Genomic DNA, 18324 nt, shown 5'->3' with positions numbered 1-18324 from the left:
CTTTTCCCTCCTTCCTTCTCTCTTCTGTGGCTCTTGTTCCCATTTTTTTCTGTTCTGTTTTATTGATGTACTATGTGCATACTGCCTATACGTGCATATCAATATATGTGGATTAAGCATATATATATGTATGTACGTATGTATGTATTTGTATTTACTGTAATCAAATAATGATCTATGTATCTATATTTATATATAGATATATGGGATAATTTACTGAAACAAACAGGGCAACTACACAGTGCATGTTCTCATTTTAACAATGAATAAAATTGCACGTATACATCAGGATGATGGTCACAGAAATTGTTAAAATATTGGCAGATGTGTGCATAAAAAAGATGAGAAAGTAAAATCCTAGCTAACTGATTAGTCATTGCTTTAGAGACACCTCGATCTAGTGTTTGAGAAAAGTAGTTGGATGAAAAGACAAGCTTCAAAGTAGGCTGTTTGCATAGAGAGCTGTGTAGTCTTGCCCTTTTTGCTGGCCTGCAAGAAGACCTGTGATTGCTTCAACTTACCAGGCTTTCCCTTCTGTCCTGCAGGGCATCGCTGTGGAGCTCCTGTGTGGTTCTACCCCTCCTGGCCCTCACGTGGATGTCCGCCGTGCTGGCCATCACCGACCGCCGCTCGGCCCTCTTCCAGATCCTGTTCGCTGTTTTCGACTCATTGGAGGGCTTCGTTATTGTCATGGTGCACTGCATCCTTCGACGAGAGGTACCACATCAAAACTTATTTTTTAAAATGTATCTCCAATTCCGAGGCTCTCAACACCCACATATCATACCCACAAACACAGATTAGGTCACAAAAAAGACCAGCAGCATAACTCTACAATGACATCTACAGAGACCTATACAGTGGGAGGGGTCACACTACTGGTTTAAGTTGTGAAGTCATGCCACTTACTGTATGTTTATCAACATTTTATATATAACACATATTTGACCTCTGTGTTTGTGTGTGCTGTTCTAAGGTTCAGGAGGCAGTTAAGTGCCGGGTGGTTGACCGACAGGAGGATGGGAATGGAGATTCGGGCAGCTCTTTCCAAAACGGGCATGCCCAGCTCATGGTATGTACCATGTGGGAATCAAAAGACTATCTGACCCTGATAAATCTGACCTAACTGATAAATATTTTTATATTTTTATTTTCATGTGAATGTTTTGAGCAGTATCCCAATCCTGTTGCTCAAAATATTTCATTTAATTTTTCCCCTATGTAGACTGACTTCGAGAAAGATGTTGACATTGCTTGCAGATCAGGTGAGTGCCTCTGTCCATGTGTATCTATGTGCATCTGTGAGTCCTTGCTATTTTACTGTGAGTCCCATCCCTTCTCCTCCTCTAGCCAGGAACACTGCATTACTGCACTATGACTGCACAATCCTCACATACCTAAGCTTTCATCTTGAGTTAGTAGCACAAACAAATGGCTTATGAGTGTGTTGATTTAATTGTGCCACAGCTCAAAACATTAGGATCTGCTCCCTTTGGGAATAAAGGACATTATTTAGACATGAAGAAAAAGATGTCTCACATTACAAGGGCGTAATGCAGTTCAGTTCAATGAGACGAAAATTTGATTGGTTGTGGTGACGGGCCCTGTGATATGCGGAATGCATCTGTCTCAGCCGTCGACTGAAATCCTTGGTCTGTATTTAATTAAACAGCTCGCACCGGCTCGAGAGAGGATGCAGGCGTCCTTTGATATCCTTCAGGAGCCGAATTTTATTATTGTCTCGCGCTTGAAATCAGACAACATCTCGTGCCCGAACGTAGCCAGCATCTGTCGGCCTGGAAAGAAAAATATGAGATTTATGAAATGATTCCATGCGAAGTAGTGAAAAAGTCTGTCCATCATCATTTCATAAAGAGCTTGACACTGTTTGCTTGAAAATGTGTATTTTGACATCCAGAGCTACCACAGTCTGTGACAATTTGATATTGGCTGAAATCGATTAAAATCAAATTGTGTCATTCTGATATAACACGCTGCTACAGTAATTTCACAGAAGTATCAAGTCTTTTTATTTCCCCCACATACAGATATAAAATACTGGACATTTTTATATTTCAGTGTCTGCTTCCAAAACACAATAACAACAATATAGCCCTTGGAACAGGACACTGTAGAGATAACAAAATCAATGAAATCAAATTCACTAAATGCTAGAATAAGAGGGCAAATCAAATTTACTGATAAAACTAAATTACAAATGAAATTAAATCCACTAGTTGCTGTCTGGTGCACTGAGTTGGCTATAGACAGGTTAGGTTTGTACTGATACTGGGTTGAGGTGGTCGGCTGGTGCCTCCCTCATATGTGGCTCTCATAATAAGGTTCTCCTGCAAATTACTTTATAAATCCCTGTTAAGAAAGTAAATACAATACATTTTTTTATGTAAAACTTTCGATTTTTCATGACCCGTCACCCTCTTGTCTTACAGGCACCCTGAAGCGATCATCCTTGCAGGGTGAGGAGAAGATGCCTCCCCAGCAGCTGACCCTCCAGAAGGGCTCCAACTTCAACACCCTCCCGGCCAGCATGACCAAGGTGCACCTGCAGAATGTGGCCGATTATGCCAGCCACACCCTCACGCTGAAGAGGGAGAAGCCCGGCGGGGGTGCCGGCGGGGAACTGTCCGGTGGGAAGTCCATCTACATCTGCGACGGGGAGCTGTTCAAGCAGCTGGACTCTGATCTGACCCGTGGCCAGGCCGAGGCTGGAGCCCCCGACGGGAGCAGCTACGTCCTCCTGCCCAACAACACGTCCACGCTGCGTGGCAAGCCGAAAGACGATCCAGCCAAGTACAACATCAGCATTGAGCAGCTGCCCCAGACCCGTCTCATCCACCTCAGCAACCCCACCAGCGAGCCTGTCCCGGGCTTCGGCCTCAAGACCCTGCCAGCCGACCGGGTCAGCGTGTCCTGCTCCGAGCGGGACTCGCCTGTCCAGAACCTGCAGAACATCTCCAGCGAGTCACAGATGACCAACAGCTTGTGTGAAGCGGGCGACTCGGGGAACTCCGGCATGATGTCTAAGAGCGAGACGGTCTCCACCCTCTCCATGAGCTCCTTAGAGGTAAGAGTGGCTTCTAGGAAATGGATGGCGGGAAGGAGGCGGGGTGGGGGGTGGGGAAGATGATTGATTGCTTCCGATGAGAAGTCGGTTATTTATAACTCGTATTTCACAAACCTGGAATGAGGTGCATATCAACAATCTGGAATTTATTTTTCAGTCAACCACATTGAAGGTCAAACAGTGTATATTTTAGAACCTGTAAGAGAAAAATCAAAGGTTATTTGTGTTCTGTTGCATCTGCAAATGTCTTGCATGCTTTTTTGGAGATATCTGGATAACAATGTTGCTTGCTCTTATCTGACACAGTAAAGAAGCTATTCGTCTCTGCTCTGGCACTGTTGTTCCTGCAATGAAATAACAATTTTAAATGGCTTTCTGTACTACATTTTCCCCCTTGATTAAAGAAGTTAGCTTGATTAAAGAATACAGGCTGGGGATATGAGCTTCTCATAGTCTACTTTGGAGTCGTCAAACACTCCTTAAGATGGCTGACATCCAAAAGAGCACATATTGGTTTGAAAGTGCTGAAATCGGTGTGAGAGCCGAACTAGAAATGTCCTCATCTCCTCATCACATCACTGTTTACCCTGCTTGCTTTGGAACCTGATTTGGCTTCGTGGAAAAGCTTGCAACCAAAGGAAACATTACCATGTTTTGTTTGTGTGACAAGAGTATGGATCGCATAAATGACATACTTCCCCATGAGTGCTTCAACTGAACTCAATTTTTGTTTTTATTTTAAAGAAAGCTCAGCACAGCATAACTATTTTATTTACATTCTGTTGTCCAGAGAAACGAGTAACGAGGTCCAGCCAAGGAGTCGCACAGGCACTGCATTCGTGCAATCAACTGTGGAATTGGCTATAGCAGATGGCATTGTGGGTTTTTTTTTGCTTTCCCCCCAAACTATGCTAAGTTCATTTAATTACCCTTACCCCCCACCCCCCAATTACATGCACTAAACGAGTTTGTGCTGTTCTGCAGGGCATATGAAATGAAATGCTGGCAGAGTGGTTTGGTGTGTGTATGTGTGTGTGTGTGTGTGTGTGTGTGTGGCGGGGGGTGGGGGTGTGTGTGTGTGTGGGGGGGGAATTGGTAGTTTGAGATGGAGGGCTTGGCAGGAGTCGCCAGCCGGACAGCTTTAATTAAGAGGATACGTCCTCTGAATTATTTATCGCTGTTCCAACAAGGCTTTCGCCTAAGTGGCGGCTCGTTAGAACACTCTGGCAATAGGCTTCGTTAGGGTCTTTCATCAGAAGGTGGAGGGATGTGGGAGTGGAGGGGTACCAATGAGGTGGCAATGATAGCATTTTGATGAGCAGACATAATCTGACGCAGAGAGAGAGAGAGAGAGAGAGAGAGGCTTAGCCCTTCATTGTTCTTGGCATCAAGGCTCATTTGTGTTTCCTGTCAATGAATTTGTACACCCTCAATGTCTTTGCACCTTTACAATACCCCTCTCCCTATGACTCTCCCTCATTTTTTATTCATCCCAAGGTCAACTCATTCTGGTTTCTAATTTGAGACTCTGGGAAGGTGTATGCACAGTGCAATTGTTTTTTTGTTCTGCTTTTCTTTTTTTTTAAACTTATCTTCATGGCTGCTTATTTCCTAGCATTCATCTGGGATGAGCCAGTTATGAGGGTGCAATCTGTCTCAGTGCATTGTGCGTTATGCAGCTTCATTACCCTGTACATGCGACAGGGCATCTGGCTGAGTCAGTAGTGTTTTTTTTTTTTTTGGGAGCATTTGAGGGGTCGCTCTTACCAGATGGGTGACCCTATACGTCTCGTAGTTCACCCCCCATGCAGTAGTGCTAACTGCTACCATTTGGAAGTTGCTTTTTGTAGCAGGGTAAAAGGACCCTCCTGTGCTCCTCATTAAAACACTGATGGAGTGATACCATGTCTGCTAGAGGCAAAGCGCTTCAGTCCATCTAATTTTAGCAGAGAAATACGGTTTGGGGGGGGGGTGGGGGCGGCGCTATGGCTGCAGTTTGCACATAACAGCATTAGCCTGGAGGAGAAGAAAAAAGAGACAGGGGAAAAAATGTTGAATTAAGCAGTTTTAATATGTTCATTACAGTTGTGCATTTTTCATAGGATAATGATCGTCTTGGGTGGGAGGGGAGGTGAATGAATTTGCAGATAGGAAAGTGGGTGGAGAACAGAGATTCATGCCGTGTGCTGATTTCTTCAGTGTGTAGACTACATAAGGAGAGCTGGAGGATAATTAATGAAGATTAGCTGATAAATTGTTAACATTGTCAGTAGTCAAGTGGATTATTATTGCTCAGAGCATAACAGAAAAATACAGTGTGTCATAAAATATCCCAACATGAACATTTGCGCTTTTACATTAAATAAACATCTTCTATAAATATACCAATACAGTTGGGGTTTAGGAATTATTCATATTATAATTAGAACTATATTAGAAGCTATTTACAGCCTTTTCCTCTGTCGAGAGCCCATTGCATTAAGGTCAGACAAGTGGTATTGATCAGGGGTACACAGTGCGTTTGGCCGTCAGAAACACAGATCCAGACCCTGTGACATTCACTACCGCAGCGAGAGGTTCCGAAACAAGGCTGCCTTGCCTTACTCAGCAAAAGATAACAAGCTCTTTATAAAGGTCAGTTTGTACTGATACCTTCAGCATGGGCCAACGACCACATTGACGCGCTAGTGGCTATGTCTATTATAGGTCAGGTGACCCTGTGGGTGTTGAGTTATGCATTCTTGTCTTCAGGGCTGAAAATTTACCCACAAGGCAGTGCTGCAGGACTGTATCTGAATAACCTCCTTCCAAATTGTCTGGGTATAGCAGCCAACCAGCCCAAAGGTTAATCCTTCATCAGAATCTCGCAGACAGGAGAGCTAAAGGTCATTCAGTCTCAAGCTGTTTAGTCTGAACACAGGCCAAGAAGCAAATATAAACAAATAAAACCAAAACAAGGAAAGTCAGTTTGCCCGGGCGTTATTTATTGATTTACAGAGGGTTAATATCATACTTCAATTTTCCTTCTCTGTATCTCTGTATTCATGATTCATGTGTCGATGTAATGGGGAAATAGTAAAATAGGCAGCCATGGCAAAAGGGGTGCAAACAAGATTGAGGGTAGAGTTATTTTAAATATTAATGGTGCCATTTGTCTAATAGGCCCAGTGTAGTGTGTGTGTGTGTGCGTGTGTGTTTGTGCGTGTGTACGTGCATGCATGCAGAGCCGAGGTGGGTTCCACAGGACATTTTTGCACTCAGAATTACTTCTAGGGGTTTCAGTGTTTTGAACTAATTCACTGAACATACTACCCCACTGACCTCTTATTTTCTCTTTTCTTGTTCTTTGCAGAGACGAAAATCCCGCTACGCAGAATTAGACTTTGAGGTAATTTTTTTCCACCCCCCCAGTTTTTCCTTTCTTAGTGCATCTTTACCGTTACTGTACCCAGTTATCTCTCTGTATTCCACTGTCTTACAAAAAGTAATGGCAATATTTAAATTAGCTAAAGGCCACGTTTAAGTGCTCTGATTTTTACTAAATTCAATCAGTACCTATTGTGACATAAATATGAGTTGATAACCAGTAAATGGCTTTTTTTTGTTTCTCTGGTTCAAATATTATTGACAGAAGTGATTGTAAATTAGCTTGTAACAGTGAGTTGCAGTCCTTGACTGACATGTTTTTTCTCTTTTTTTTTCCTGTGTAGAAGATCATGCACACGCGGAAGCGTCATCAAGACATGTTCCAGGACTTGAACCGAAAGCTGCAGCACTCTGACAGAGATTCACCACCTGTGGACGGAAAGGTGAGAGATAGACAGATGGACACACAGATGACCAAAAAGCTTCTCACAGATCTATTATATTTTTTGTATTTTGTAGCTTGCAAAACACAAAGGGTTGTTTTATTTACATTTCATTCTGCACAGTGGTCTGCAACAAAAACACCTAGCCCGAAATAACATTCACTAGCCAGTAGGGATGTATCCGAATCTGAATACTGTATTCGGGAAAGCACAAATAATGCGATGGAAACAGATATTTCTTCTACCTGAAGTTGCTCGTTATTATTTGGATTCGGGGGGGAAAAAAAGTCAGCTCCATGTCGAGTTCTCATAGCCTCTATCTAACGTTACATGGGCAGAGAGAGAGAGTATCTGGAACTCCGGCGCATAGCAGCTGCCTCGTGATGGCGAACTATCATAAAGCGAGCTCGCATTCAAAACCCGTTTCAGAGGGTCTTAGAAAGAAGTTATGTCTACACTGCGTGACCACACCATTTAAAAAGCAAGACAGTGTTAGGGAGATGAATTTGAATGACTTATGGTTTCATGCAGTTTTATTAAATAATGTAATGACAAAAAATGTATGGTATACATGGTATAAACTAATTGTATGGTATAAAACGAGAAGGAACTATTTTTTCTTGATAGAATCATCGTTTTCATAAAATTAACGATCAGAGGTTTTTGCTTAACAACAGTGCAAATAGAACTACCAACCAGAGTTTTTGCATAACGACGGTCCAAATAGAACTACCAACCAGAGTTTTGCTTGACAACGGTAAAATAATATGCCCAAACGCCCGCGGAAGAATATTTAACTTTCAGCTGATTAAATCTATAAAAATCAATAAATATAAAAGTAACCATATAGCTATAATCATTGTTGGTAACCCATTGTATAAGTGGAATAAACCTCTCCGGGCTGTCCCATTATTGTAAAATAGTGTGCTTCTGGGCATGGTTAAGCGACCCTTGGCTTCGCCTCGGCCGCACCACCCCTGTCGTACATGTAAGGAATAAACCACGACCGACTGTCCCGTTACTGGAAAACCCTCTGAAACGGGTTTTGAATGGCAACTAGCTTTATGATAATGTGACGTCCGGAGGCTGTTTCGGCAGGCTTTGCCGGCAGCTCCCAGAATGCACGGCACACGGACTTTTGTAAATAGTTCCTGTGGGACTGCGAATTGTAAATATGTGGAAAAAGTGAATTTATCGTGTGTAAATATGTGTTCTTGTGCTAGCTGAATTGTGTTTGTTGCTTTAAGTTTAGTTTTAAAAAAACAAGGCTTTGGAATAAATATAAATAGCTATGTGTTACCCTGAGCGAACCAGCAGTGCTGTAGGCTACAGGGGGGCTTCTCTGCTGTTCTCTATGGCGAAGTCTGAATCTGAGGATTGCCTTACTTCCTATTTTGTTCTTCAATAAAGTTTCATTGAGTTTCAAACTGCCTACGAGCAGTTTCTTGATAGAGCATTGTCTTGCTACAATAGCTTTGGCCTCACTTGTTACCTAGCCTATATTAAAATTTTTGGTTTTAGGTCAAAATGGTCTCATGGCATGCTTGCTGTCCCGGCTAGCTAGCTAGCTGACTGACTACTGAAACAGTGGTTACTATAAATGCAATCGTTCACAAAAATATGGATGAAAATGCGTCCCGTAGCCATGAGTTAAATCAACGCCTATTCTATTGTCCAAATAAGGGACGATTCTGTTTTGCAGTATGCGTAAATAAAGCTAGCAACAGTAACTAGAAATGTGATTCAACGTTGCCATCAATTGTGAAATTGGACATTGAAAAGGGGAGTGGATGTAACAACAATTCAAAAGCGAAAGAATAATGTTGCTGTTTAAACTGCTTTAGAATGCTGGATTTTGTAGCGCATTGATTTTAGAACTGTGAAAAGGCCTAGGTGTCCCTTTACTGAGAAATTATGTCCACCATTAAACCAATCAGTATCAAGTATTCAGCCAAGCCGTTGTATAATTTCCGATAACGGGACAACCCGTTGTGTTTATTCCTTACATAACACCCTTAACAAAACAACGTTAACAAATCACTGCAAGCAATGACATTCCGTTTTTATCAACATTAGACATTACAAAAGGGCGCATGCCACTGCACCGTCCAAAATGTAGAGCCAGGGTAAAATGAATTACGAGAGTTGCACGGAAAGGTAGCCTGCGTGTAACTGTCGTGAATGTCAAACGTTGCAAGGTAATGCAAAACCATTTTTTTTTAAAAGTTTTTTTTCTTCCAGTCCAGTTTTTTTTTTCATCCAGTCCAGTTTTTTTTAAATTCCAGTCCAGGTTTTTTTTTCTTCCAGTCCAGTTTTTTTTGAAATTCCAGTCCAGGTTTTTTTTTCTTCCAGTCCAGTTTTTTTGAAAATCCAGTCCAGGTTTTTTTTTTCTTCCAGTCCACTTTTTTTATTTATTCCAGTCCAGGTTTTTTTTTTTCTTCCAGTCCAGTTTTTTCTTTATTCCAGTCCAGGTTTTTTTTTTCTTCCAGTCCAGTTTTTTCTTAAATCCAGTTCAGGTTTTTTTTTTCTTCCAGTCCAGTTTTTTTTAAAATCCGGTCCAGGTTTTTTTTTTTTTTTTTTTTTTTTTTTTACCTGGCAACAAGTTATTTCTCAGTAAAGGGACACCTCGGTCTTTCCTAACAGTTCTAAAATCAATGCACTACAAAATCCAGCATTCTAAAGCAGTTTAAGGGGAGGCACCACCATCAAAAACGATAATTTTGGTTCCATATGCCAATTTTGATATTTTTCGATATTTTGCTTCTATAACTTCTATAGCTTCATAAAATGAATAAACTAAAGGTAAATGATTGTTATAAATATTTAATTTAGATGATAATATAACACCACCGTCAAGTACACAAAGCATATGATAGCATCTTTTATGATTAAATGCCTCTGTGGTTTTAAAACTGACCTGGTTGAATCATATAGTGTTTAAAAGCTTGTTTCCTGGAGCGTACTGCTAGAATGACCATAGGTTCAGACAGTTCATAAAACTTAGTTTAGTTAAAAATAAAAAGAGAGAGAGAGATATGAAAAGTACAGTATGAGGATGTGGAAATATATTTCATAATTATTTATATGCCAATATTAAATCAATTTGATGCTTTGAAGGCACAACAGTTGCATTGCCAATGAATACTAGGTTAGAAAATACAACGTTTGCCTGATTTAACGTGACTTCCGGTATAAACCATGCCCACTTCCGGTCTTCTATCCGAATACAGATACACAGACAGATAATTTTGTTGGTTGAACAGATACAGATACAGATAATGACGTCTCTGCACACTCCGACTAGCCGATTAGAAAGACGTGGTGTAACGAAGTGATGGAATTAGTCACTGTTTTTCTTTTTATTTTCTCTGTAGTCTGTGAAGCGATGGAGTGTGTCCTCAGGGGGCAGTGACAAAACAAACCTCAGTGTGAGTGTCTCTTCCCCCCTTTCATTGTCTTACCTCTCCTCCCTCCCCTTCCTCTGTCCCTCTCTCTCTTTATTTCTGCTTCTCTGTCTGTCTTTCTCTCTTTCCCTCCTGAATGTATGTTATTTCCCTTCTCTCTTTCTGTCTTACTTTCTCTTCCTGGTCTTTCTTTATTTCCCTCTCTGTCTGTCCCTGTCTTTTTCTTCCTCGCTCTATACCAGTCCATCTATTTGTGTCCCTCCCCATGTCTCACTTTCTTTCTCTGGACACATTGCTTTGAAAGCGTGCACTTCATGCAAAGTGAAAATAAATGCATTCTTCATCTTGAATGTGTGTCAGCGTCCCAGCGTCCTGCTTGTTCTTACTCACTCACTTCTCCATCCGCAGGACAAACAGCAGACACCTAGCAAACGGGCCTGGGAGGGCATCCGAAAGACGCACTCACCCCCCTCATGGGTGCGCAAAGACCTGGAGCCTGTGCAGGCCTCGCCTCTGGAGCTGAAGACGGTGGAGTGGGAGAAAGCTGGCGCCACCATCCCTTTGGTGGGGCAGGAGATCATCGACCTGCAGACGGAGGTGTGAGTGGACATGACCCCCATGTCCCCTCCCCACCAATGAGAGCTTCCGTCACAGTCTTCTCTGCATTTCACTTTGGTCTGAAAAGAACAAACTTGCCGGGAGAAAGTATTAAAAAGCGAGTGAGCGGTGGAGAAAGAGCAAAACGATGACGAGTGGGACACAGAGCCAATGTCCTCGAACCTGAGTGCAGAATGAGCAGGACAGGAAGTCGCTTTGTTTTCCTTTAGTCCCCCTTTCTGTTTTATGCAGGAATTTCCTTTTCCTGACACGGACAGAAATGAAAAGAAACGAACAAAAAACATTTCTAATGCTGTGGAAAGGAATATTAAAAATATCAAAACAAACTTTGCCAGACTTTGGCATGAGGAGATCCGGTTTTTGTCTGATGTTCAATATGGATTTTCTGCACTTTTCTCTCTGAGCTCTGGAAGGGGATGTATTCCTGCTGGGCTTTCATCTTTGAACTCACACGGACACTCCAGGTTTCCCATTTGGAAAGACTGGCCAAAGAACAGTGACCGATAGAGGCCTACTCTCTCAGCCATGCAAAATAACATCTGAAGCAACGATCCACTGAACTCCCTCCACAGTGACGGAATGCTCTGAGACTTGGTTTTTAATCTTATAGTAGATTTAATCATTTTCTATTTTATTTGTTTATTTTTATTACAAGCAGCAAATCAGACAAAAAGAGCGTGTCAGAATCGAAAGAAATCTACCATGCCTTTAAACTCTTCAAAGTAGGAAAAAGTTGGTCACAGTGGGCTTGCCCAGTTCTGAATTTGGAACTCTGGCATCACAGACAACCGCAAAGCAATCTTTATTTTGTAAGCAATCATATAAACTCACATTTTCATGCAACTAGTAAAGTTGTTATTATTATTATTATTATTATTATTATTATTATTATTATTATTACCCTACCACACACACACTCACAGACACACAAACACCCATAACCCCTAGTCCACATCCTTGCATACATATCATCAAATTTCTCTGGTATAAAGAAAGCACTCCAGAGGGAGTAGACAGCTTAAGCAGATATGGAGACGCCAGGGTGGGTGTCAAGGTCAAACAGCATCCCTGGAATTCAGAATCCTCCCGGGTGCAACACTGTGGATGCAGGGACAAGTGGCTCTGGTGGGCCCCAGTGATTAGACACTGCCCAAACTCTGGATCAGTGTTTTGATTGGTTGGGTGTCAGTCATGGCACTGCTGAGAGTGTGATGGCACAGGAGAGAAACAGAAGAGATGGGGAGAGCAGGCTGTTACGCAGCTTCCCATCCACGTCTGAGCCACACGTAGACTCACACTTTGCCTTGCTGTTTTTGCAGGCGTTGATAACACAGCCTCCACCTCAGAAATATGTTTGGGAGGGGAGGGGAGGGGGGGTAGCAGGGCAGCATGGCAGTGCCAACCCGAGTCGTTAGAAGACAATGCTGCCTTCCCAGCCTTAGTGCCAGCACCAAACAGGGCGTGGTACATATAGAGTGACGGTTGCTTGATGTACAAGCAGGCTTGATACATTTGTTATGGTCAGTTGTAAGGTTGTAAGGCTATGAGTTCCTCATATATATATATATATATGTGGATAAAAAATGAAAAAAATAATTATATATTATAAATATATACAGTATATATATGAAACTTCAGAAACTGTGATTCAATAGTCTGAGTTTTGGTTGCACACACAGAGAAAGCACAAGGCTCCTAAAGGAGAGTCATGTTGTACAGTATTGTAATTATTTAAATAAAGTTACACAGAATGAATTTTAGCCTATAAATATCTTTATACCGTGCTTTTTTTTTGTTTACTGAATACCCTCACCCTATTGGGTTACTGGACTATTAACAGTGTTCTGTAACTAATGTAATGGTGTGTGTTTATATCACTGTCTGTATCAACCTCCGCCCCCACCTCAGCACCTCCCACCCCCGCCACACCTCCCTTCCCACCTCTCCCTCAAACTTAAATGTATTTGTCTGGACTTACCCATCCCCCTGTCCCCTTTTTTATTTCCACAGGTTCTCTTTGTTATTGTACAGTTTTCAGAGCACAAATGAATGTGTCTTATTTCTAATAAAATATATCTATATTATAAACTATACACTGTAATGGTGTGCATTCATGAGAGAAATTCCTTATGTTGGTTTGGGGGGGCTAGAAGATATAATTATAGGAGGGGGGGACAGGAAGAAGGTATCCTGAGGTTTGTAATGTAGTCCACCATGCAAATGCATGCACAATTTATTTTTTATACCATCCTAATGGCTTCACATAGCTGTTCATGAGAGGAATTGTTCATAGTAAATGTAAATTCACGACAGACGCTAATGCGACATCTCTGGTACAACAGGAGCCATAACGCATTTCAGAAAATATGTTCCGGTTTTTAAGCCATTTGATGAATCCACTGCACCTGTCAGCATGCAAACGTTCAATGCCAGGCCATTCCCTTAAATTGCACAGCAGCAATGAAACTGCATGTGCTGTCTATATTACCATGCTGAAAATGTCATAATGCCTGCCATGCATAGAAATGTTATAAGTTAATGAGAGAAAAGGCCCATCCCAGAAAATTCTCAATAAGCCCCAATTTGAGGTAAGAGCTGATTATGTTCTCAAATGTTTGAAACTAACCCAACAACAGAAACCATTGCAAGAACATTAGGGAACATTTACATTACATTTCTGTCTGTGAGAAAAAAAAAAAAGGTTTACTTGTGAGAAACTCAGATCTAAAATTTGTTACGGGTTCAGTTGGCATAGGCCTGAGGACCCAGTTCCAGCATTTCAGCAATTCAGAAGTTTTAGGACATGATAACTTACGCCAATCACAATGGTCAAGATATGGGTTCCACATGTGGCAGAATCCAGATGGTCTCCAGACTTGTTGCAGCCTGTGTCTGCACTCTCAGAGGACTGCAGGCTTGAATAGTAGTAACATGACATATTTGTTGATACATTAAAGGAGTAGGAAAAAAACAACAAATTAGTGACTCTAAGAAGGATGTAATTGACATTGAAACCTCAATCTCCCCTGTTTAGTCCCTGTGAAGTGGTAAAGAGTACTTCTCTGTAGTTTGACCGTCTGGCTGTTGAGTACCTATTCATTTCTCTTTCATTTAGCTTGCATGAATCATATTGGGCTACTTCCTTTTGCTACCTGTATTACCTTTGGCCAAATATCTGGCTTACCTGTAGCAGAGAACAGTATGTCCTTGAAAATGACATTCTACAACAGTTATCTTACTGTACAGTAGAGCTTGCAAAAAAAAGCAAAGTTAATGCACATCATTTGTTTAATTTTATTGGAGCTGACATTCTTTTGCGCGCCTCTAAAGTCTGCATTTATTACACATTTGCCTATGTACTTTACAATCTGCCTGTCGGAGCGTTGCGCTTAGACAATTAACTCTGAGATATTGGGGTCTCCAGGTTCCCTGCATACTTGATTACAGAGCTGAATGGAAGAGCCTGTAATGGCCAAAGGAGTATTTACATGTTCTGAGCAGAAATCCAATTTGGAGCAGTGAGGCAGTCTTCTAATAAAGGTTTAACCAATAATATATTAAAGGAAAATAATACCATAGGGATTGTCATTAGATTTTTTTTTTTTTACATATACACATATACACATTAGAGAGGCATGGTTTCAAGTGGATAAATCAGGCTTACAAATAAAGCATGATTATTGTGACATCCCAAGTGATCATGCATCTACATTAGGAAAAAGGTGACTGGTTATCTGATTATGGTTATGGGAAAACACAATTGTCAAATCTATATTTTTTATCATACAATTACATGTCATTATGTAAGTTGTACATCAAACAGATAATGTTTTCACTGGAAAGAATACTATTGCTAATGTAGGTGTATGGTTTAGATATGCTTCAAATTAATTACATCATATAGATTATATGATATTTGTTAAATCTATCTGAAAATATTTGAAATAAAAAATTAGATAAAGTTAATGTCAAATTCAAGAGATGATTTAGGACACAGAAAGGAAGTAAATTTAATTGAAATATAGCTGTTATGCCTTTGATTTTTTGTTTCTTGGATGTAAAGGTGGAACAGGGTACACTATATTATAGCACAACTGCAGCCAGGATATGGGATTGTCACTACCTTATATTCCATTTATTTGTTCAACAGACATTTAGCAGACATTCTTATACATACTTTCTTTATACAATAAACTGATGCATATCAGTAATATAGATGTGCATACACATTCAGCTCTGATAACATGTATGACATTACCATCAACATTAAACTCCACAGTAATACAATATAGAGCTTGAGACAATAATATAAGACTAATATTCAAATTTTACCTTAGGCCTAATATTTGAGTCACTGTAGCAAGTCTTTAAAATTTCTCAACTGAAAATCAATCAAAAGACAAATAATGAGTGCAGATTAAACCAAATGTGTTTAATCATCCAGCCACAGGTGCAGGGATATGAAGTAAGTTTGATGATGAAAAAAGGAAAATGTGCAAACAATACTACTAAAATAAATATAATGGTGCCAACGATGTTTTGACTTCCAATGGTCTTCATCAGGTATTCTTATCCCATAAAACAAAAAGAAAAGGCTATGTATGCTGCCATGAGGGTTAAGGGTAGATCCTCAGTAAGCCCATAGTGGGACAGAGGTTGAATGCACAAAGCGACATTAAAAATGCACTAAATAGCAAATAGTGATGCAATGTCAAAGTGACAATCATGTGGAGGCATTATGAAAATATAATTTGCATATCCCACTGGGGATTACATATCCTTTTAATAAAGAACCACAGTGTGCAGTGCCTTCAGGAAATACATACCGCCCTTTGGATTATTTCACATTTTGCTATGATGAAAGGTCAAATTACAATACATAAATGGGTTGTTTTTTTACTGATCTATATAAAATATTGTCAAATAAGGTGAAACAAGGTAACTACACTGCAAAAAACAAAGAACAAGTCATATATTTTGGTCTTATATTTAGACTAAAAATTGTATTTTTATTACTTGACCAAAATATTGTCAATGAGATGAAAAACTTTGAGTCATTTCAAGATTTGCTAAAGGGTAAGAAAATGTAATGTTTCAAGCAAACAGTAACTTAAAACAGGCAAATATTTTCTACTGGAGAGGAAAAAAAGTCTAATTAAAAGACTAAAACACTAAAGACTTTTCTTGCAGAATTGATATTTTTAAATATATTTATATATATTAAAATAAAAAATTGAAAATGTCTTACACTATCACACTTCCTTTCTTAACGTTCCAAAAATAAGTGCAGGTGTATCCAAATTTCAAAAGAAATCACACTAAAACTTAGGTACATCCATGTCCATTCAAGGTTGACTGTGTGCATCTGCAAGACTTCAGAATAAATATCCATGTATTTGTGAGATAGGACAACTTAAATAGAAAATCAGGTCAGATATGTTCTCATGAAGACCAAGGAGCTGTTCATGGAACTTCAAGATAAAGCTGGTAGAAAACATGGAGCTAGGGAAAGGAATGGTTTTGAAAGCTTTGAACATTAGTAGAATCACTCTAAAATCCATAAAAAATTAAATCCCCAAAAAATCTGCCACCATTAAGAATCAGCCTAAACCAAGCTGTCCTAACAAATGAAGGACATATGCTAGAAGGCTAATCATCAGAGAAATGACAAGGAAACCAGCAAAGTGCTGGAGTTATGAAACTCATAAGCTGAAATGGAAGAAACTGAGGACAACAGTAAGTGCAGCACTTCATAGATCTGGCCTCTTTCGGAGGGTGGTGAGGCAGAAGCCACTTCTGGGAAAAAAACACCATTATGTCAAGGTTGGTGTTTGCCAGAATGCACATGACAGACCCTGAGACCATGCAGATAAAGATGGTGTGCCCTGATGAAACTAAAATTGAGATCTTTGGCCTGAAGGTCAAGCATTATATCTGGTACAAAGTAAATACATCTCAACACTTAGGTGATTGGAACGTTTGTCACTATCAAGAAATAAATGTGGACGAAGCCAAATAAATCCTTGAGAAGAACTTGTTTCAGCCTGAAGGAAATTTCAGACTGGCGTCACCTAGTTGCTTGTTTTCTTCTTTTTTCTTTTTTTTGTGTCAATAGCGCAGATTTTTTTAAAAATGTTCTTTTTTTTTAGATATTTATAATTTCCCATTTTACTCTCTGCAATTCCACAGCTGTGGTGTTACTTACAGATCTAACGCTCCGTTTACACTAATGTGTCAAATGCATTATGTTAGCTAGCCAAGAAGAAATCTCTCTGCATGTTCAGTAGCCTACCAGCTCAAACAACATCCGACTGACAGAATGATTACAAACAAGTGAAGTTTTTTTTTCCTTTCCCCATTATTATTAGTAACAAAATGTAACAAAAATACAGGTATGCCAATACATGCTTTAACTCAGCTAACTCATATTTTAACCAGCCATAGCATAATGTCTGAATGAATCATTTCTGTGTTTCTGGACACACATCTTGCAGGAAATTAGTTCTCTTGTAAACCATTAAAGCAAAAATGTTAACATTATGCTTTAAAGCACCAGAGACCCAGAGATAGACTCACCTATGCAGCTATATCTCATGCGTACAAAGTTTGTTTTTGTGACATCCCTAACATGATTGGCCTTAAAAAGCATGTAAATATATGTTGCAAATAAAAGCTTACTTTGCCTATTGGTGATTAAGTCATATTTGTAATTGATTTAACTTGTAATGGGAGAAGTCCACGGAAGTAAAACTACATACACAATTCATTATATATCTTATTGAATGCATATGCAGAACCACTGTTTAAATAGTCAAAATTCAGAATTGTGTTTTTATGCTGCCCTCTAGGTGATGACTGAAACAGAAGTCTTGCATCCTTAAAAAGATAATTTCACATTATGTCTGAAAATAAATTAGAAGTGATAAGTAAAAACATGAGTGAAACCAGTTTTAAATCCTGTCTCCTTTCCAGTGTTATTCATCATAAGATGTATTTGTTCTTCTTCACCATGTGCAGCCCACAATGGAAAGTGATTTGAGGATGTACAACCTGACACCCTTCTTCAGCATTCTGTGTGTGAGTTATAGGCTATATTAGCGCTGACAAATTACCACCTGATTTCAGAAGCTTGAAAAAGTCTCAGGCAAAGAGTTGCAATTGTACACCCAGTTGCAATTAACGTGTGCTTTCGTAAATCCGACAGAATACTTTATCGCCCTATTTTACACGATCTCCACCTTGTTTTAGCATGTTCGCTCCAGGTACACACATGCATGAACCCGTTAAACTATACAGCAAAAGTCAAGTCGCAGTGACGTAATAACCGCAAATGACATCCTAATAGCAATTTTGTTTAGTAAATCCCACAGTAGGTATTGCAAGCTTGCAGCGCTGACCTGAGTAAATC

At 40.0% G+C, this 18324-nt stretch overlaps 1 protein-coding gene across 4 annotated transcripts in view; it reads left to right on the top strand.

Moving 5' to 3' along the window:
• adgrb1a (adhesion G protein-coupled receptor B1a) overlaps positions 1-13007 on the top strand; it is an 81752-nt gene extending 68745 nt beyond the window's left edge. For all 4 annotated transcript variants that reach the window (XM_064343258.1, XM_064343239.1, XM_064343248.1 and 1 more), the window contains 8 exons: positions 546-717; positions 977-1072; positions 1226-1265; positions 2451-3085; positions 6438-6473; positions 6796-6894; positions 10269-10322; positions 10707-13007. In XM_064343258.1, coding sequence (XP_064199328.1) covers positions 546-717; positions 977-1072; positions 1226-1265; positions 2451-3085; positions 6438-6473; positions 6796-6894; positions 10269-10322; positions 10707-10901 — 1327 coding nt within the window. In that variant the 3' untranslated portion in view covers positions 10902-13007. The remainder of the gene's footprint in view (positions 1-545; positions 718-976; positions 1073-1225; positions 1266-2450; positions 3086-6437; positions 6474-6795; positions 6895-10268; positions 10323-10706) is intronic.
• Positions 13008-18324: the final 5317 nt, after the last annotated feature.

Source organism: Anguilla rostrata, chromosome 1 (assembly GCF_018555375.3).
Source record: "Anguilla rostrata isolate EN2019 chromosome 1, ASM1855537v3, whole genome shotgun sequence".
Taxonomy (NCBI): Eukaryota; Metazoa; Chordata; class Actinopteri; order Anguilliformes; family Anguillidae; genus Anguilla; species Anguilla rostrata.
This window is presented reverse-complemented; position numbering and strand designations above follow the sequence as displayed.